At 35.1% G+C, this 15,827-nt stretch overlaps 1 protein-coding gene across 4 annotated transcripts in view; it reads right to left on the reverse strand.

The window, feature by feature from the left end:
• The window catches only part of LOC105229112 (sodium channel protein 60E), a 292,253-nt gene that overhangs the window by 242,683 nt on the left and 33,743 nt on the right, over positions 1-15,827 (reverse strand). For all 4 annotated transcript variants that reach the window (XM_049453420.1, XM_049453418.1, XM_049453419.1 and 1 more), the window contains exon 2: positions 1,626-2,845. In XM_049453420.1, coding sequence (XP_049309377.1) covers positions 1,626-1,662 — 37 coding nt within the window. In that variant the 5' untranslated portion in view covers positions 1,663-2,845. The remainder of the gene's footprint in view (positions 1-1,625; positions 2,846-15,827) is intronic.

Raw genomic sequence — 15,827 nt, forward strand, 5'->3', positions numbered from 1 at the left:
GGGAATATCGAGGGTTTGAAAATAATATTTAGGGTTTTAATAATGATATTCAATCTTTATGAAATGACTTTATATATACAAGTTTGGTAAAAAAAAGTCATAAACCTTACTTGAATAGCTTCAGTGAAAATCATCGAGCGAAAGCATCGAAATAACGGGTGATTTTTTTGAGGTTAGGATTTTCATGCATTAGTATTTGACAGATCACGTGGGATTTCAGACATGGTGTCAAAGAGAAAGATGCTCAGTATGCTTTGACATTTCATCATGAATAGACTTACTAACGAGCAACGCTTGCAAATCATTGAATTTTATTACCAAAATCAGTGTTCGGTTCGAAATGTGTTTATCGACAAATTTTGTTCAGCGATGAGGCTCATTTCTGGTTGAATGGCTACGTAAATAAGCAAAATTGCCGCATTTGGGGTGAAGAGCAACCAGAAGCCGTTCAAGAACTGCCCATGCATCCCGAAAAATGCACTGTTTGGTGTGGTTTGTACGCTGGTGGAATCATTGGACCGTATTTTTTCAAAGATGCTGTTGGACGCAACGTTACGGTGAATGGCGATCGCTATCGTTCGATGCTAACAAACTTTTTGTTGCCAAAAATGGAAGAACTGAACTTGGTTGACATGTGGTTTCAACAAGATGGCGCTACATGCCACACAGCTCGCGATTCTATGGCCATTTTGAGGGAAAACTTCGGACAACAATTCATCTCAAGAAATGGACCCGTAAGTTGGCCACCAAGATCATGCGATTTAACGCCTTTAGACTATTTTTTGTGGGGCTACGTCAAGTCTAAAGTCTACAGAAATAAGCCAGCAACTATTCCAGCTTTGGAAGACAACATTTCCGAAGAAATTCGGGCTATTCCGGCCGAAATGCTCGAAAAAGTTGCCCAAAATTGGACTTTCCGAATGGACCACCTAAGACGCAGCCGCGGTCAACATTTAAATGAAATTATCTTCAAAAAGTAAATGTCATGAACCAATTTAAAAAAAAGTTATCAAGCTCTTAAAAAATCACCCTTTATTATGTTGATTGAAATTAATCAAAAAAGAAGTTCCATTGACGAAAGTGTTTTGGGACCAAGGAAGATAACGTTAAGGAGGCCGATATATATTTTTAAGAATAAATATATAATTTCAAAATTATCAACAAAGTCTTACTATTTTTTGCTCATAGTAGTATGTCTCGAATCAAAACAGAAAAAATATTTTACAACAGCTTGATATCCGCATTGCGATGTATGAAAACACTATCATATTTTACATGTTACAAGCAGTAAAATATTTCATCAACTTAATCCATCATCAGATGCAACCAATATGTTGTTAGTTTTTTCTCTTACTAAATAACAGTTTCTATATTGCATTCATATTATCCCACTTTGCTTTTTTCTTTGCAACCACATTCTGACCTCACTCAGGGGCACAACTAAGCCCACTTGACCTGTCACACGACACGAGAATTGACAGATTTTTTCATGCATCGTTCACTTTTTGTTGTTACAATTTTTTCCCGCTATCTTTTGTGCACTTAATCTTCGACATTTATTGCGGCATGAGGGGGTGATAAGAGTGCTGCTTGAATTTCGTTTTTATGTGAGGACTTTGACTTACCTTTATCATCATTGGGCGTTGTTTGGTCATCACTCATCTTGATAGATTTTTTTTATTTGGTTTGCAGTGTTGTCTCGTTGCGTGTTTATTCGTTTCCTTTGTTTTTAGGTTAGGGTTTTTAGGTTTTGCGGAGAGTTTTGTTTTTTCTTTTGTTATGCGGTTTCGTTTTTTGTTGCTTTTTTGTGTGTTATATGCTTGTAGCTTTAAGCCAATATTTTGTTATTTGTTTTTTTATTTTATGCTATTTTTTGTTTTTGTGTTGGTTTAGCGCGTCATTTGATTGTTTCGAATATTTATTGAAGTTAGATTTTTCAATTTCGTTGTTTTTCTTTTATATTATTTAATGCTATCGCTTAAATTATTCAATATTTTTGTTTTTATTTTATCTTCTCTTTTTATTACCGTTAGAAGGTTAACCAATTTGGTCTGTTGTACCAGCTTAGCTGCTTGCTGGTCTATTGGACACACGTTTTCGGAAATTTTCTAAGCGTTTTTTCGAAATATGTCATGTTTCAATGAGTGTGTGTCTTCAGAAATCATTTTTCTAAAAACACAATTTCAGCGCAGCTGGTAACTCTGTAAAATGTTTTTCCGACCAGTTGATCCGCCTGCACGCCGCAATTCGTTGCTTTAAAGACTAAATTTTTTCTTTTAATATTTCTTGTTAACTAAGTTCCAGTGACTTTGTGTCTTCTGCTTAAAGTTTCCTTCTTTTCTATTTCTCTGTCTACTTCACTGCAACAATTTGTGCTATCGCTTTTGTATTTGGCGCCTTTGTCTCCTTGTGTACGTCGGCAAGCGCGTTCTTCGTCGTCTTCGTTGTAGCGTAACTTGTTGTTGCTGTTGGTTTCACCGTTATTACTGGCCATGCATTTTTAATGAATTCACAAGTCAACTGCTTCGCGAGCATCGCGGGCATTAGCTGGCTCAGTGCCGCTCCACGGCCGGGCCAAGCCACTGCTTCTGTGTCGTTCGTGTACTCGGCGTTCCGCTGCGGCATTTTGCGCGAATTCCGTTGCCGTCCAAGTTTGGCGTCTGTATTATTATTTATTTTTAATAGAGGATGTCTTTAAATGCGCGCCACCATATGGCAGACGCTGGCAATTAATCTGTAAGTGTCCTTGCTACAGCTGTGCATTAGTATGTCGGGCATCGTTGCTCATACGCACTGGCGCACATTGTTTGGCGACATAATTGAGCAAATGGCGCAAACTTTTGGCCTGGAATTGAAATTGCGAAATTTATTGAGTATAATTTTAAATAAAAATGTTGATATTAATTTGAAAATATTTGAATGTGAAATTTATTTTAATATATGTACATTTTTAAATACTACAATAAGAGGCTGGTCTCAGGATTGTATAGGTTTGAAATGACATCCATGAATAAAGATGAATTCAAAATGTTTGACTTGGAGATTAAAAATTAGATGGTATGGAATATATGTTAGTAAATTGTTGTTGCTTTTGACACTTAATACGAATTTATATAATATTTTCTGTTATGGCCAAGAACTTAGCAGATAAATGTTTGCCATTATGTTTTAAAAGTGATGAAGACCATGTCTAGCACGAATAAATTCCCAAAGCCCAATTTGGACCGTGTCGTTATTACTGACAATCAACCATAATTGAGATTCTCGTTTGGAATTCATTCGCACCAAATATATTTTTATTATAAAGTAAAACAAGAAAAAACGTTAAGTTCGGCTGCACCGAAGCTAATATACCCTTCACAGGTGCATTTCTTTTAGTAACTATGTGTTCAGTTTGTATGGAAGCTATACGCTATAGTAAACCGATCTGAACAATTTCTTCGGAAATTACGTTGTTGCCTTAGAAAATAATCTATACCAAATTTCGTGTATATATCTTGTCAAATGCAAAAGTTTTTCATACAAGAACTTGATTCCGATCGTGCGGTTTGTATGGCAGCTATATGCTATAGTGAGCCGATATCGGCCATTGAAAAATGAGCAGCTTATTGAGAGAAAATGACGTTTCCAATATTTCAAAACGATATCTTAAAAATAAAGGACTAGTTCGTATAGATACAGACGGACGGACAGACGGACAGATAGGCAGACGGACATGGCTAAATCGACTCAGCTCAACATACTCATCATTTATATATATACTTTATAGGGTCTCCAACGTTTCCTTCTGTGTGTTACAAACATCGTGGCAAATTTAATATACCCTGTTCAGGTATAAATCAGACCACTGCTACGCCCACAAGCCCCTAAACTTATATATAAAGTGCCATCTAAGAATTCAATTAAGATATAAAACTAATTTTCACACGGGATCGGGAGCAGCAAGTAGCATCTATGTGCAAAAAAAAATTGGAAAAAGTGGGCATGTGTACGCCAGATATATTCGAAATAGCGGGCGCAGACTGAAAAGGACTTTCGTGACCTTTTAAGAAAGTAACAAATAACAAATATTATAATATTTAGTTTTAACACAAAGTTTAGTTTTGAATAAAGTTTTAATAGAGCTTTCATGGGCACCTTATAATTTATGAAAATATTGCTTGTCAGTGACTTTTGCCCGGTAAACGTTTGTTTGTATGTAATTCAGACATACTTTATAAAATTTGTTTACTCATCTTTGTACCTAAAATAGATGAAATTGAGTGACAATTTGACTTAACTCCAATATAAATAATTTCAGGATTTTCGAACATCTGATTTTACTGAGCTAACTTTACCCCATGTGATCGGTGATTGTATGTGAGGTATCTTATGGAAAACCAGGGAAATTTTAGTATGTATTTCGCCGGCTTTGATTCCTGAAAATTAAAAGAGAATAAACTATTCGGTTGCACCCGAACTTCATTCCTTACATTGTTTAGTCTTTGTATAGTTATATTATATTCAAATTGCATGTCCCTTACTTACAGTATATTTATCTAGTAGCAACGAGAAAAAAATATTGAAGCAATAAATAAAAATAATTCGTGACATCAAAAATAACCACAAGTTGAAAGCCATTTAAGTCTAAATAGAAGTAACCATTCCATTTCAAATACCCTTATTTAGTATAAATATATTTGCAAATCTCTCATGATTAAGAAATTGGCACTGATTCCAATATTAGTTTCAAATAGAATTAATCAGCTTCAAATTTTGTATGCACTACTATACATAAGTATATAAAGTTCTCTATATATAATATAATTAAATTAAATTTAGCATGCGCATCCCGTTTTCCCGCTATTGCCTAACATAATCCTGTGCAAAGGTTTTAAATAATTCCATATCATTGCGGCTCAACGAACGCCGATCACAAATAAATTATTTCGCAAATCCACTTTAATGCTCAATTGCGTAATTGCAATGCAGCAGATAACCGCTTTTGCATATAAATCGGCAGCGAGAATATTTTCGGTAATAACGGCGATTACTTTTTTGTTTGCATTGCTAAGCGGCGAACACATGCGACAGCGTGTATGTGTGTGTGCGCTATTTAGGCGGGCAAAGCAAATGCAATGACAGCCGTTGATTCGTTTAAACCTATTTGTTGAAATGGAAAAAACACAACATACAACACCAACAACCTGATTCTAAGCGCTATTAATCCACACAATCTGTGCTGTACGTGCAAACAAATATATTAATGCAAAGCGAAATCTCTGTTTGGAGATATAAACATAGGCGTGCATACATACATATATCCATTATTACATACATACATACAAATTTTATTACAGTATATAACTGTGTGATAGAAAGTAGACCGGTTGGTAGTGCTAAAATGCCGTTACGTGAGTGCGAGTATAATGCAGCTGAGTAATTCTTGTAGACACAAAGAGTTCAGTTGAAAGGACACATTTGATTTAGGCAATTGGCCTGGCGACGGAGTCAATGGAAACTGATTGCAATCAAATCAGCGAATTGGTGAAAGTACTTTACCGTTAGTATTTTCGTTATTTCAGTTCATTGTTCCCAGCGACGCATTTGCAAAAGCTTTACTTTGTCGAATTTATTATTAAAATTGGTGTTTCAGTCGGAATGCTGAGGCGAAGCGTAAAAAAAATAAGTTTTTATGTAAAACAACATAATTTTTGCAGAAAAACACTAATAGTGTTAGCATATGTAGCAAGCCTAACAGTTTCAGAAGCTTATTATATTTTCTGTTTTCTATCAAGGATGACTCATTTTCGGTCGTGAATCTCTAGTTGGGCTGGTTGGATAGATTGTCATCTGTAGAAAGGTCATACAAGATCTGACATTAACCCAAAAAACAAGTTGGGGTTTCCGAAAGTGGCATCTTTAGACGAAGGTTTTCCGAAAATGACAAGCCACACATTTGTTGAAATCAAGTTCAATAAAACGATTGTGAATAATTCAAAAGTCTTTTCAATGAATGACGGATATTGAAAAAATTTTCCAATTTCAATTTTCTTATAACAGGCATCTTTTTCTTTATCGGCGTAGATAACGCTCACTATAACCGGCATTACGGGTCTACAAACATTAATAACGTTATCAAGAGATTATCAATTTTTGTTCCCATAACAGTCGGGTCCAAGCAACCGGAACGGATCAAAATTTTTATTCGGTCAAGAACTCTTGACTCGCCATCATTCCTCGAAATTACTTCAGGAATTTTTGCTCATATACGCTCTATGGGATACACCTATTTCTCTTACTATGTCGTCCGATCCATTTTTCTTTGTATTTAGTACAAAGCCCCAAATAACGCAGTCAGCAAATTTTATTCACGACGTCGTCCAGTTTAACATATTGAAGGAAGAAGAAAATTCACACGCACTCCTTTGGCAAGTATCCGAAAAATGGTCGATTGAACATAAATGAAGGCGTGTTCTCGCTCTCTCCTTTCGTTTTGGCATATTTGCTTGATCACATAAATTTCCGCAAGCAATCGGTTGGCATTGTGTGAGCATAATTTTCTTTTATTCACTCAAAAAACCAATAATCTAGTTAGTTCTTATTGTATCTCCTCTGCGGCCTACTTTAGCCGTTGTAATTTAGCTGATGGTTTATTAGGTTGTCATGAAAAAGGAGGTCTATAAAAAAGCAAAAAGGAGGCATAACACAGAGAGCGACATAAACAGTAGAAGAAGTGTGAAAATAAAAAGCTATTATAATAATAAATGTATGTTCTGTTGTTTTGGTGATTTTTGCTGTCTGCGTCTTAGTCTACGTCGGTTCTTATTTATTTAGGTCTGATTGCTCTTTAACGTGTTTATTCATAATTTCGTAACACTCGTTTATTATCTTGCTTTCAACAATTAGTTAAGGTTAATTCTACTGGATTATTGTGTATCCTTAGACATATTATTCTGTTTTATATGTTTGCAGGAAGAAATCTTCAACTGAGTAACAGTGTACAACAGAGTTTGCGGTCTACATTTTTTTAGTATTTCATGAAAGAGCTCAGCAAACAATTGAAACTGTTAATTTAAGAAAGGTTAGTTTGGACATTCTTTTAAAGGAAACTCTTTTCCGCGCTGTCTAAGACGACTTTAAAATAGACTGGTCTTTTCCAAGATTTGGCGCATGTTGAATATCTGGTTTGCAGGCCTAGATCCACACTGATAAGGCCCTATCAGTTAATTGACAGTGAGCTTTAATCCTTCGCACAATATGTACCTCCGATAGAACCTTGTATACGATGTTGAGGCAGCTTATCCCACAGTAGTTGGCGCAGATCGTGGGGTCTTCCTCTGTGTAGAAGTTTTTTAAAAGTAAAAGAAGAACCACATAAAAGCAATTTTATAGAAATCTCCAAAACTCTTTACTACCAATATTTTCTAACTTTGAATATCTTGCGTTGTTATAACACATCCGAAAGAGAGGATGTTACAGGTTTCAAGATGCCTTAGATTGATTAATGGATATTTTTAAGAAGTTTTCTATGTCAGAAAAACAATACACATGTGGCTTTTAAAGAGCTTACCGGCTTAATGCAAGTTATGATAGAATAGATCATAAGACCCTATCACAAATTTGTTGAGATGGCTAACTCAAGTTTCGGTTGTGTCTACTGATTCGCCGAAGGTTAGACTAACGAATTGTTTCAGTCTCAGTCTAGCAAAGGCTGGATAATGGTTATCGACCAACGCCTGCTAGGCGCTACAATAGAATACATTTTTTCATGTATGAGTTTCTTGGAAAATTTGAAGAAAAAGCGCTCTATAGCATAGCTATTTTATTTTTTAAGTTTTAAGATAACCATCTGAAATTCAGCAATTGTCCTTTTCTCACCAAGAAGCTGCTCATCTGGCGAAACGGTCAATATCGGACCACTATAACATATAGTTGCTATACAAAGTAACAGATCAAAGTCCTTGAGAGGAATTTTTTGTATAAAATAAAGCATAAATCGGCCGATATTGCCGCAATTTAACGTTCGATATTCGCACAAAGTTCATCAATCGTCGCTGGCTTGTTGGAATAGACCATTGACTGTGAATATTTGTGAGATAACACCTTGACCAAACTTGGTTTTCAATAATCGATTGTGACTTTTGCTTGGCTTCTGGCGCCGCCGTGTTGGAATTAGATACTGTCAAAATGCATATCATCTAAAAAATATTTGGTTAGCATTGAGCGATAACGATTCCCATTCACAGTAACGTGCCGGTCCTGATCATCACGGAAGAAGTACAGCCAATGACGCCGCCGGTCCTTAAACCGCACGAAACCGTAATTTTTTCGGGATCCAAAAGTGGCTCATTGCGTACATGTGTATAGATGCCTGACCAATAATGTAAATTTTGCTTATTGACGAAGTCATTCAGCCAGAAATGAGCCTCATCGGTGAAAATGATCTTTCGATGAAAATACAGTGATTTTCAACTTGCTTCTCAGCCCAATTAACGAACATACGACGATTCTGGTGATCAAGCGGCTTCAGATCTTGTTTCAATTTGATCTTGTGAAAACACAAGCCAAGAACTTTTTGCAAAATTCGTCCCAGAGATGCCCAACGCTTGAGAACGACGTGTGAGAGACTGATATGGGTCCTTCCTCAATTGATGCGCTAGCGGCAGCAATATTCTCGACACTACGGACACTTCATTGTCTCAGTGACACGGAAACATTTTGTACTGTGCCTGTTGATTCAAATTTTTCCACTAGACGCTCAATTGTTGATCTGAAAGGACGATTATGATGGCCATAATTGGACGTAGCGCTCCACTGCCTCCGAATTTTGGTAGTAAATTTTAATAATTTCGACTCATTGTTCAATCATACATCTTTCCATCATGAAATGGCAAATGGAAAATGGATTTTTTTTTTTTTGGAAAATATGTATCTTCCAATCGAATATACTAAATCATATACCCAATTTTTATAAATTATTTCTTAGCATAATTTTCCACAAAACCTTCTGACTAATTTTCCATTCCAGCCTTCAGGGACTTAAACAATTTTACATAAATCGTTTTGCTCCTCATTTCATCATTTCATGTCCCTCTGATTTTTTTCTCGTCCGTATTTTAATTTCAACTTATTATATTTTCCCAGCATTCTTGATGCGAAAGTCGTGTTTAATTTGACATTCGCACAAAGCCAATCAATTTTTTGCACCGCTGCCAACCACAATGAAAGCTACAGGACATTTATGTAATAACAGGCGTTGCCGGATGGCAGCACTGCGGACAACGGACGACGGTCAGTGTGGTTAGCGCGGTTAGCTTTCAAGCCAACAGCACTGACATTGTGTTGAATGCATAAATAATAAAAATTATAATATCACCATGAGCATGATTGAATGTGCGGTGACGTGGGCGGTTCGGTTGGCAGCTGAAATTGATTAAAACTAATATTTGGGACAAAGATGGCATAAGGCGCTTCATACAGTTCGGTAATTTGGTGCAGAAGCGGTTTTTTTGTGGGATTTTTTTTCTCTTTTTGATTTTGATGAGTAGGGACATTTTTTGTTGAGGTTTGTACCTGAGTATATATGCATATCTTCAATGTTTTAAGATGAAAAGCAATACCAACTTAAGTCGAGTAAAAATATTTGTATTCACCATCTGGATCCAGATTGGATAACTATAGCATATATCTCCTATACAAGCGTTTCTTCATTTAACACGGTTGAGAAGTACACACAGAAAGACCTCTGGCGAATGAAACTCTACAAATATCGCCTAAAAACATACCTAAAAGTCAAGCGTGTGATTTACTACGAATAGGTGATGACTCAAGTTACAGTCTACGAGTTCAAAAAAGCCTTGGAAAACCAAGTCGATCTTGAAAAACATCACTGGTACATAAAGTTGCTTCATGAGAAGCTTCTTCATACAAAAATATACCTAATTCATATTACTAAGTAAGCTCAATAAGCATACCGTTGCCTCAATGCTCTTTCAGCATACAATGGGCAGAATATACCAACAACAATACATCTTGAAACTCAACACAAGCATTACCTGACCCAAAGCAGCCAATCGGAGAAAGAGAATCAAATGCTGTCTAAGACTAATTAATCACCTCAAGATGATTGTGCAGTAATTTGTTGCCTTTCACACGCTCGATCCCCACACAAACCACACGCCATTTGAAGACAATAAAGACTCTCCGCCAACGCTCTGCCAATCACCGGTTGTTATATGACCCTCATCAATTTGCAACGGTGTTTTGAAGCGTAAAAGGATTTTAATTAATTTTCTATTTGTCCCCTCTATTATTTGATAAAAAGCAACCAATATTTTAGCTGCGGTAAGCAGAGTTAACGGAAACACGTGTTCTCCTGATTTGCTCAGACCAAGGCGAGCGGGCGAGGGGAGCCGATGCAAGCAATTTATGCGCGCTGTTGTTGCCCACAAATGCTGGAACACACCAGCATTTGCTTGGAAGGTAAATGCGAATACAAATAAAACTGGTGTTGGAAAAGAAACCCGATGAGGTGAGCGTATTTAATGAAATGAAAGAGGATAACGCAATTATTGACAGATAAGTGAATTACCACAGCTATTTAATTATAAATTGTAGAAGATTGCGCAATGAGATTGCGCAAAAAGGTCAATTAACAAAGCAGCCAGTTATTTTATTTTATTAAAATTCAGGTGAGGTGGTGTTAAGCGGGGTGGGTGGGGTAATGAACTGCTGAGATTGCGTTTGTTCCTTTTCAATTTATTTTGCAACGTAATGAGGTATTGAATAATAATAATGGGTATTAGCATACATCAATACACATTTTAAGGCACGTGAAAACCATAACCTCAATTTTTTCAAAAGAAAATATGTAAAGTTCATATCTTTGAAATTTTGCCTAAAATCCTACACAAATATATACCTTTTTCGAGGTATTGGTAATAAAAGGATAGGAACTCTATACTTGTATAAATAAACAGTTCTATTCTATGATTATCTTGGAAACTTGGAGCTTAATCTACTCTAATTATCTTCTTTCTACTCTAATTATTTTCATTTGAATTGTTTCTTTTAACGATCCTTTAATCGAACAATATTTCCGTTATTTTCCAAATATTTTTATGGTTTCTGATTTTTAAACCCCTTTCAACAAGCTGAATTGTTGAAGATATGCGTTAAGGTCTAAGGTAAGACTTTTATGTATGTAGTCCTATTTTCAGGAACTTCTGCCCGTTCTAGTATTTTGGCCATATCATAACTTTTATACCATGATCACGGCAAACTGCAAAGTTTTTGACACCCAGAAGGAAACCTCAGAGACCTTCTATGATAACTATGATGAGTTGACCGATTTGGCAATTTTCGTCCGCCTGTCGGTTGCTCAGTTTTTGAAATGTCGGTGTGAAATTAAGCACGCGGCCTTTTCTCGCCAAAGAGCTACTCATTTGTCGGAATTTAATACAGATTTTATTAAGACTAATCTTGTTTCCAAACTGTCACATATCTCAAGGTAACTTTTCTTCATATTCTGAATAAGAAAAATTAAAAAGGATGGAGATAGCTATATAGTTGACGCATGTGCGGATAGTTATCTGAGTGCCATTCACTTTGGAGTGATCAGAAATGCTTCTAATATATATACAAGTATATAAATATATATTTATATAGCTCAAGACCTGCAGTCTTAGATAAAGCATCCTATGCTCAGCCAAAAAACATCCTTTTGAAGGCGAGTTTAAAAGAAGAGGCGAACCATCCCTCCCACGTAAAAACAGGCTCCCAATGAAAAAGAAACAACAGCCTCGGATGAGAGACCCCTCTTTTGATGACGACTTTAACGCCAGGATGAGCAAGGAAGGTATCTTTCGCACATATTGAAACATCCTACAGTGGAATGAGGTTGATCACTTCACCGGGTCCAAAATACGCTTATCTGTGGTACTAGATTCCAGCATTGAAAAATTCGTATCGAAAAGCCACGAACCCGATCGATCATGTTGTGATAGATGGAAGACACGCCTCCAGTGTAGCAAGAACAAAAAGAAGGTTCGACATCAAAGAGAATCAATTGCAACAGACAGCCGAACGATTTTCTCCTCGACTTGCACCTCTGTCTGCGGCTAGAACTAGCCATCTCCACATTTTAATTTTTAGAAAAAAAAATCAAAGAGTCGAGAGAATCAAGTACGAATTTTTTTACGGCAGTCGCCATTTCCTGTTTTTTTTTTTTAATTTGTTCTGTATTCTTGCAATGTTAATAAAGAATTAAGAAAAAATTTCAATTGCCTTCTTTTACGACACTTCAAAAATTACCTGATATTTATGCCTCTAAACCAGAATAGCCTCTCAAAAGTAATATTTGTGAAAATTATCATATTGTCGTAATTTTGAAGTTAACAGAACTTTTGGGTCACCCTGTAAAATCTTACATTTGGCAACTCATAAGAAAGTACATAAAAAAAAACATTCCACATCCTGGGTATAAGAAAAAAAAATTGGGTGCTTTTATGTTCTTAACCTAATAAGGTTGCATAAAGTTCGGACCAAATTTGTATTTTTCAGAAAAAACAGTCTTAGAAGGTAGATGATTTGTTATTTTCAAAAGTTATTCTTTAGAGGTCGAAACTATCAGAAATTAGTACTTTAGAAGTGCTTCGAAAATAATGCATTCATGAGTAAGTTAGGTAAGCAGAATATATAATAATATCTACAGATTAAGAGTAAACAAAGACTAATAAGAGTCTTTAATACTAAGAAAATTATTTTACCCGAAATTAAGGTACCAAAGTCATACAACTCATACACACATATGTATATGGTTGCTTGTATGAGTGGCATAATTGTGTACATTATGACGTAATAAGTGACATACGCTTCTGTAAGCTACAAGCTGAGTAATATTTTCCGCACTTTATTTGTATAAAGGTGTGGACTCATAATTACCTTGCAGCTAATGAGTATGCATACAATATATGTACATACATATATATGTATACATACTTATGCACTTTAAATACGCCTACACGGTTTTAAGATTTTCCTTTGACTATCAGTCTGCGAGTGCGGTTCTTTGACTATATATTACATGTATGTTACAAGAACATGTGTTTTTTGTGATTTGCCGACGGTTTTGGTTTAAGGCCATTAAATGTGTGATTATGCTAAGTAGTGATGACGCGCCACAAAAGCGCTCCAACATTATTTTTTTTTCTCAAATTTTCATTTACATTTGGTTGAAGAGTACGAGCGCGTAGGATTAACATGCCATCGTATGCAGGCAGCAAAAACGTGCTAAGCTGAAAGCGTAAGCATAACGTGAGATTTTCAAAATTGTTTCACATGGTGTTGGCAGCGTATTTAGGAAGCTTACAAGTGAAATTAAAAATAATTTTATCCCAAAAATTTTTGACTTATGATATTTAAATGAAAGTTCTTATGAATTTGTAAGGCGATGGTTCTTGGTATTAAAAATTATCTGTTCTAAAAGTGGGAAAATATACTTGCAAACTGATAAAGCACTTTCTTCCAATGTAAAATATGTTATAAAATTTCAAAAGTATATTTAATAAATTTTCTAAAAGAAAGCATTATTTGTTTAAAAAATTTCAAAAGCCTCAATATTTGGTTTAAAAGTCCATATATTATAATTTTATTTATCAGTGAAGAAAGTCTTACAATAACTCATATATCATTCAGCAGAAAACAGTACATCAAATAGGGTATTTTACACACGCCTCGGCAATTTCAAAGGAGCAAATTCTTTGTAAAAAATTGTTAACAAAATATTTGGTGAAATAAATGTATGTATTCGCATACAGAAAACAGTAATTTTGAGAAATCCAAATTCGACAAATCAAGTAAAAGATTTACCAATAATAAAGCTTATAACTCTTACCCTTCATAGCAGTAAGAACAGATGAGATGTCTCCCCTGCGAGCGAAATTTGCATTTCAGCACGTTTATCTACGGTCCAATACATGCATTGTTGTAAACATTTTCTCAGAGAAATTATATTGTATTGTAAATATAATATATCAGAAAGAAACTAAACATATTTAAACAAGCTTCGTGGAAATTTCGCTTCTAGAATTTCATGATATGATGGGAAATAAGTGAAATCATGTACCACCCACGACCCCAACCTCTAACTGTTGTGTTCTGCAGTACTAGCAACAGAATAACGAAGCATTAATAATTTTAGAGCTAATGTGCGGTCACAAATTCAGATCAATTCTACAGTTTAATAGTAGAAGTGGCATTGCTCACTTTTCGGTGATATTTACATTTTGGCTTTGCTTTAAAGGATGATCCATTTCGAAGTTGCCTACTCTTTTAAAGAAAAAACACAGAAACTTCAAGTTTAATGAAGAATGTTTATTATCATTCGAGTGAGGTCTAGGAAAAATAAATTCATTATTTTTCCATTATATTTAATTTTGTTTAACATGGTTAGACTGAATTGGTTTAGGTCAAAAATACACCGATTTATTTCATATATGATTGCAATTTAGAATGTAATTTCATAATGCTACTCATAACTAAACTCTCGTCCCTAACGGCAAAAAGCTTCGACTATCGATTTTCATAAGCTTCATTTGAGGGGAGTTTCTTATCAGCAAAATTAGTCGCCATAGATAAAAAAATGAAGATTGTGCCACGACCTAAGGTTTATTGTGCCCTAGATAGGAACAAGTAGTTACAACTTGAAGAGCTAACAGTTCGAACCTGACTCTAAGCTTGAGGCCTAAGAATTCCGAACCAAGCTCTCAAAGCTTTTGGTGAATAATTGATTGTTTGCCCTGGTGTTGTCGTGGGGGAATATAATATCTCTCCTAGCGAAAATTTAAACAATTAAATATGGTGCATTTTTGCTAAGCTGGTGTCCACCTTTGACGGGGGCTCAAACATTAATGAGCCAAGCAATTACAAAACTGACTGAAATATTTTTAGTACGAGATTTTCTTTTTAAAATGCCTTATGTTGTAATGTGTATTTATGAAACGAGAGATGCAGTTAACTATAACCATATTTTGGAAAAATAATGTATTTATTTTTACCCACCCTCAGAGATATTTATCATATTAAAAAGCACTAAGGGACCACTTGACTTGTAACTACCATTGATTGATAACAAAAGTACTGATCTCACAGGAATATAGCACTACCTCACTTTGTACTTTTATAATAGTTTCTGCACTGCTTCCGGTTTTTGGTAAGCTTCAGAAAGAGCGCATTTTTATCATACAAATCGCTGCTAATCTACACACGTGCGCTAAAAGTGATGACAGCGCCATTGTTATTATTGTTGGGCAACCAAACCATAAAAAATATATATAAATACTCTACAGAGTATTGTACAGACATTGCCCTTATATATTGTAGCAGTAACGGCTGTCATAAAATGAGGCTTTCTGCAAGCAGTCACCTGACCAAACCTTAAAAAATACAGTTTTGTGCACTTAAGGGTGTCCATTATTTGCCAAGCTCATTTCTATATTTTGAAAATGGTATCTTAAGTTTTAGTTTACGGACTAAGAAAAGAATTTTGCTTATTAAAGCGCTTTGTTATCATTTATTTTTCATTTTAAATTGTATTTAAATTATTTTACGCTGCCCATACATTTTACTTGTGATTTTTTCCTTTGCAGTAAATATTTTATTTTTAGTTCTAACTTTATTCTAACACAATATTTTTCACTCTACAAAAATATTTTTGATTTTTTCCATTAAAACATTCCTTTAAGAGTTATACGCAGTTAAAGTTATGCATAAATTATACTGTATTCATATAGTACACCATGTCGTATGAGTAACACAGAATGTATAAATCAATTGCATGAATGCTC

The sequence above is a fragment of the Bactrocera dorsalis genome, chromosome 3, assembly GCF_023373825.1.
Source record: "Bactrocera dorsalis isolate Fly_Bdor chromosome 3, ASM2337382v1, whole genome shotgun sequence".
Taxonomy (NCBI): domain Eukaryota; kingdom Metazoa; phylum Arthropoda; class Insecta; order Diptera; family Tephritidae; genus Bactrocera; species Bactrocera dorsalis.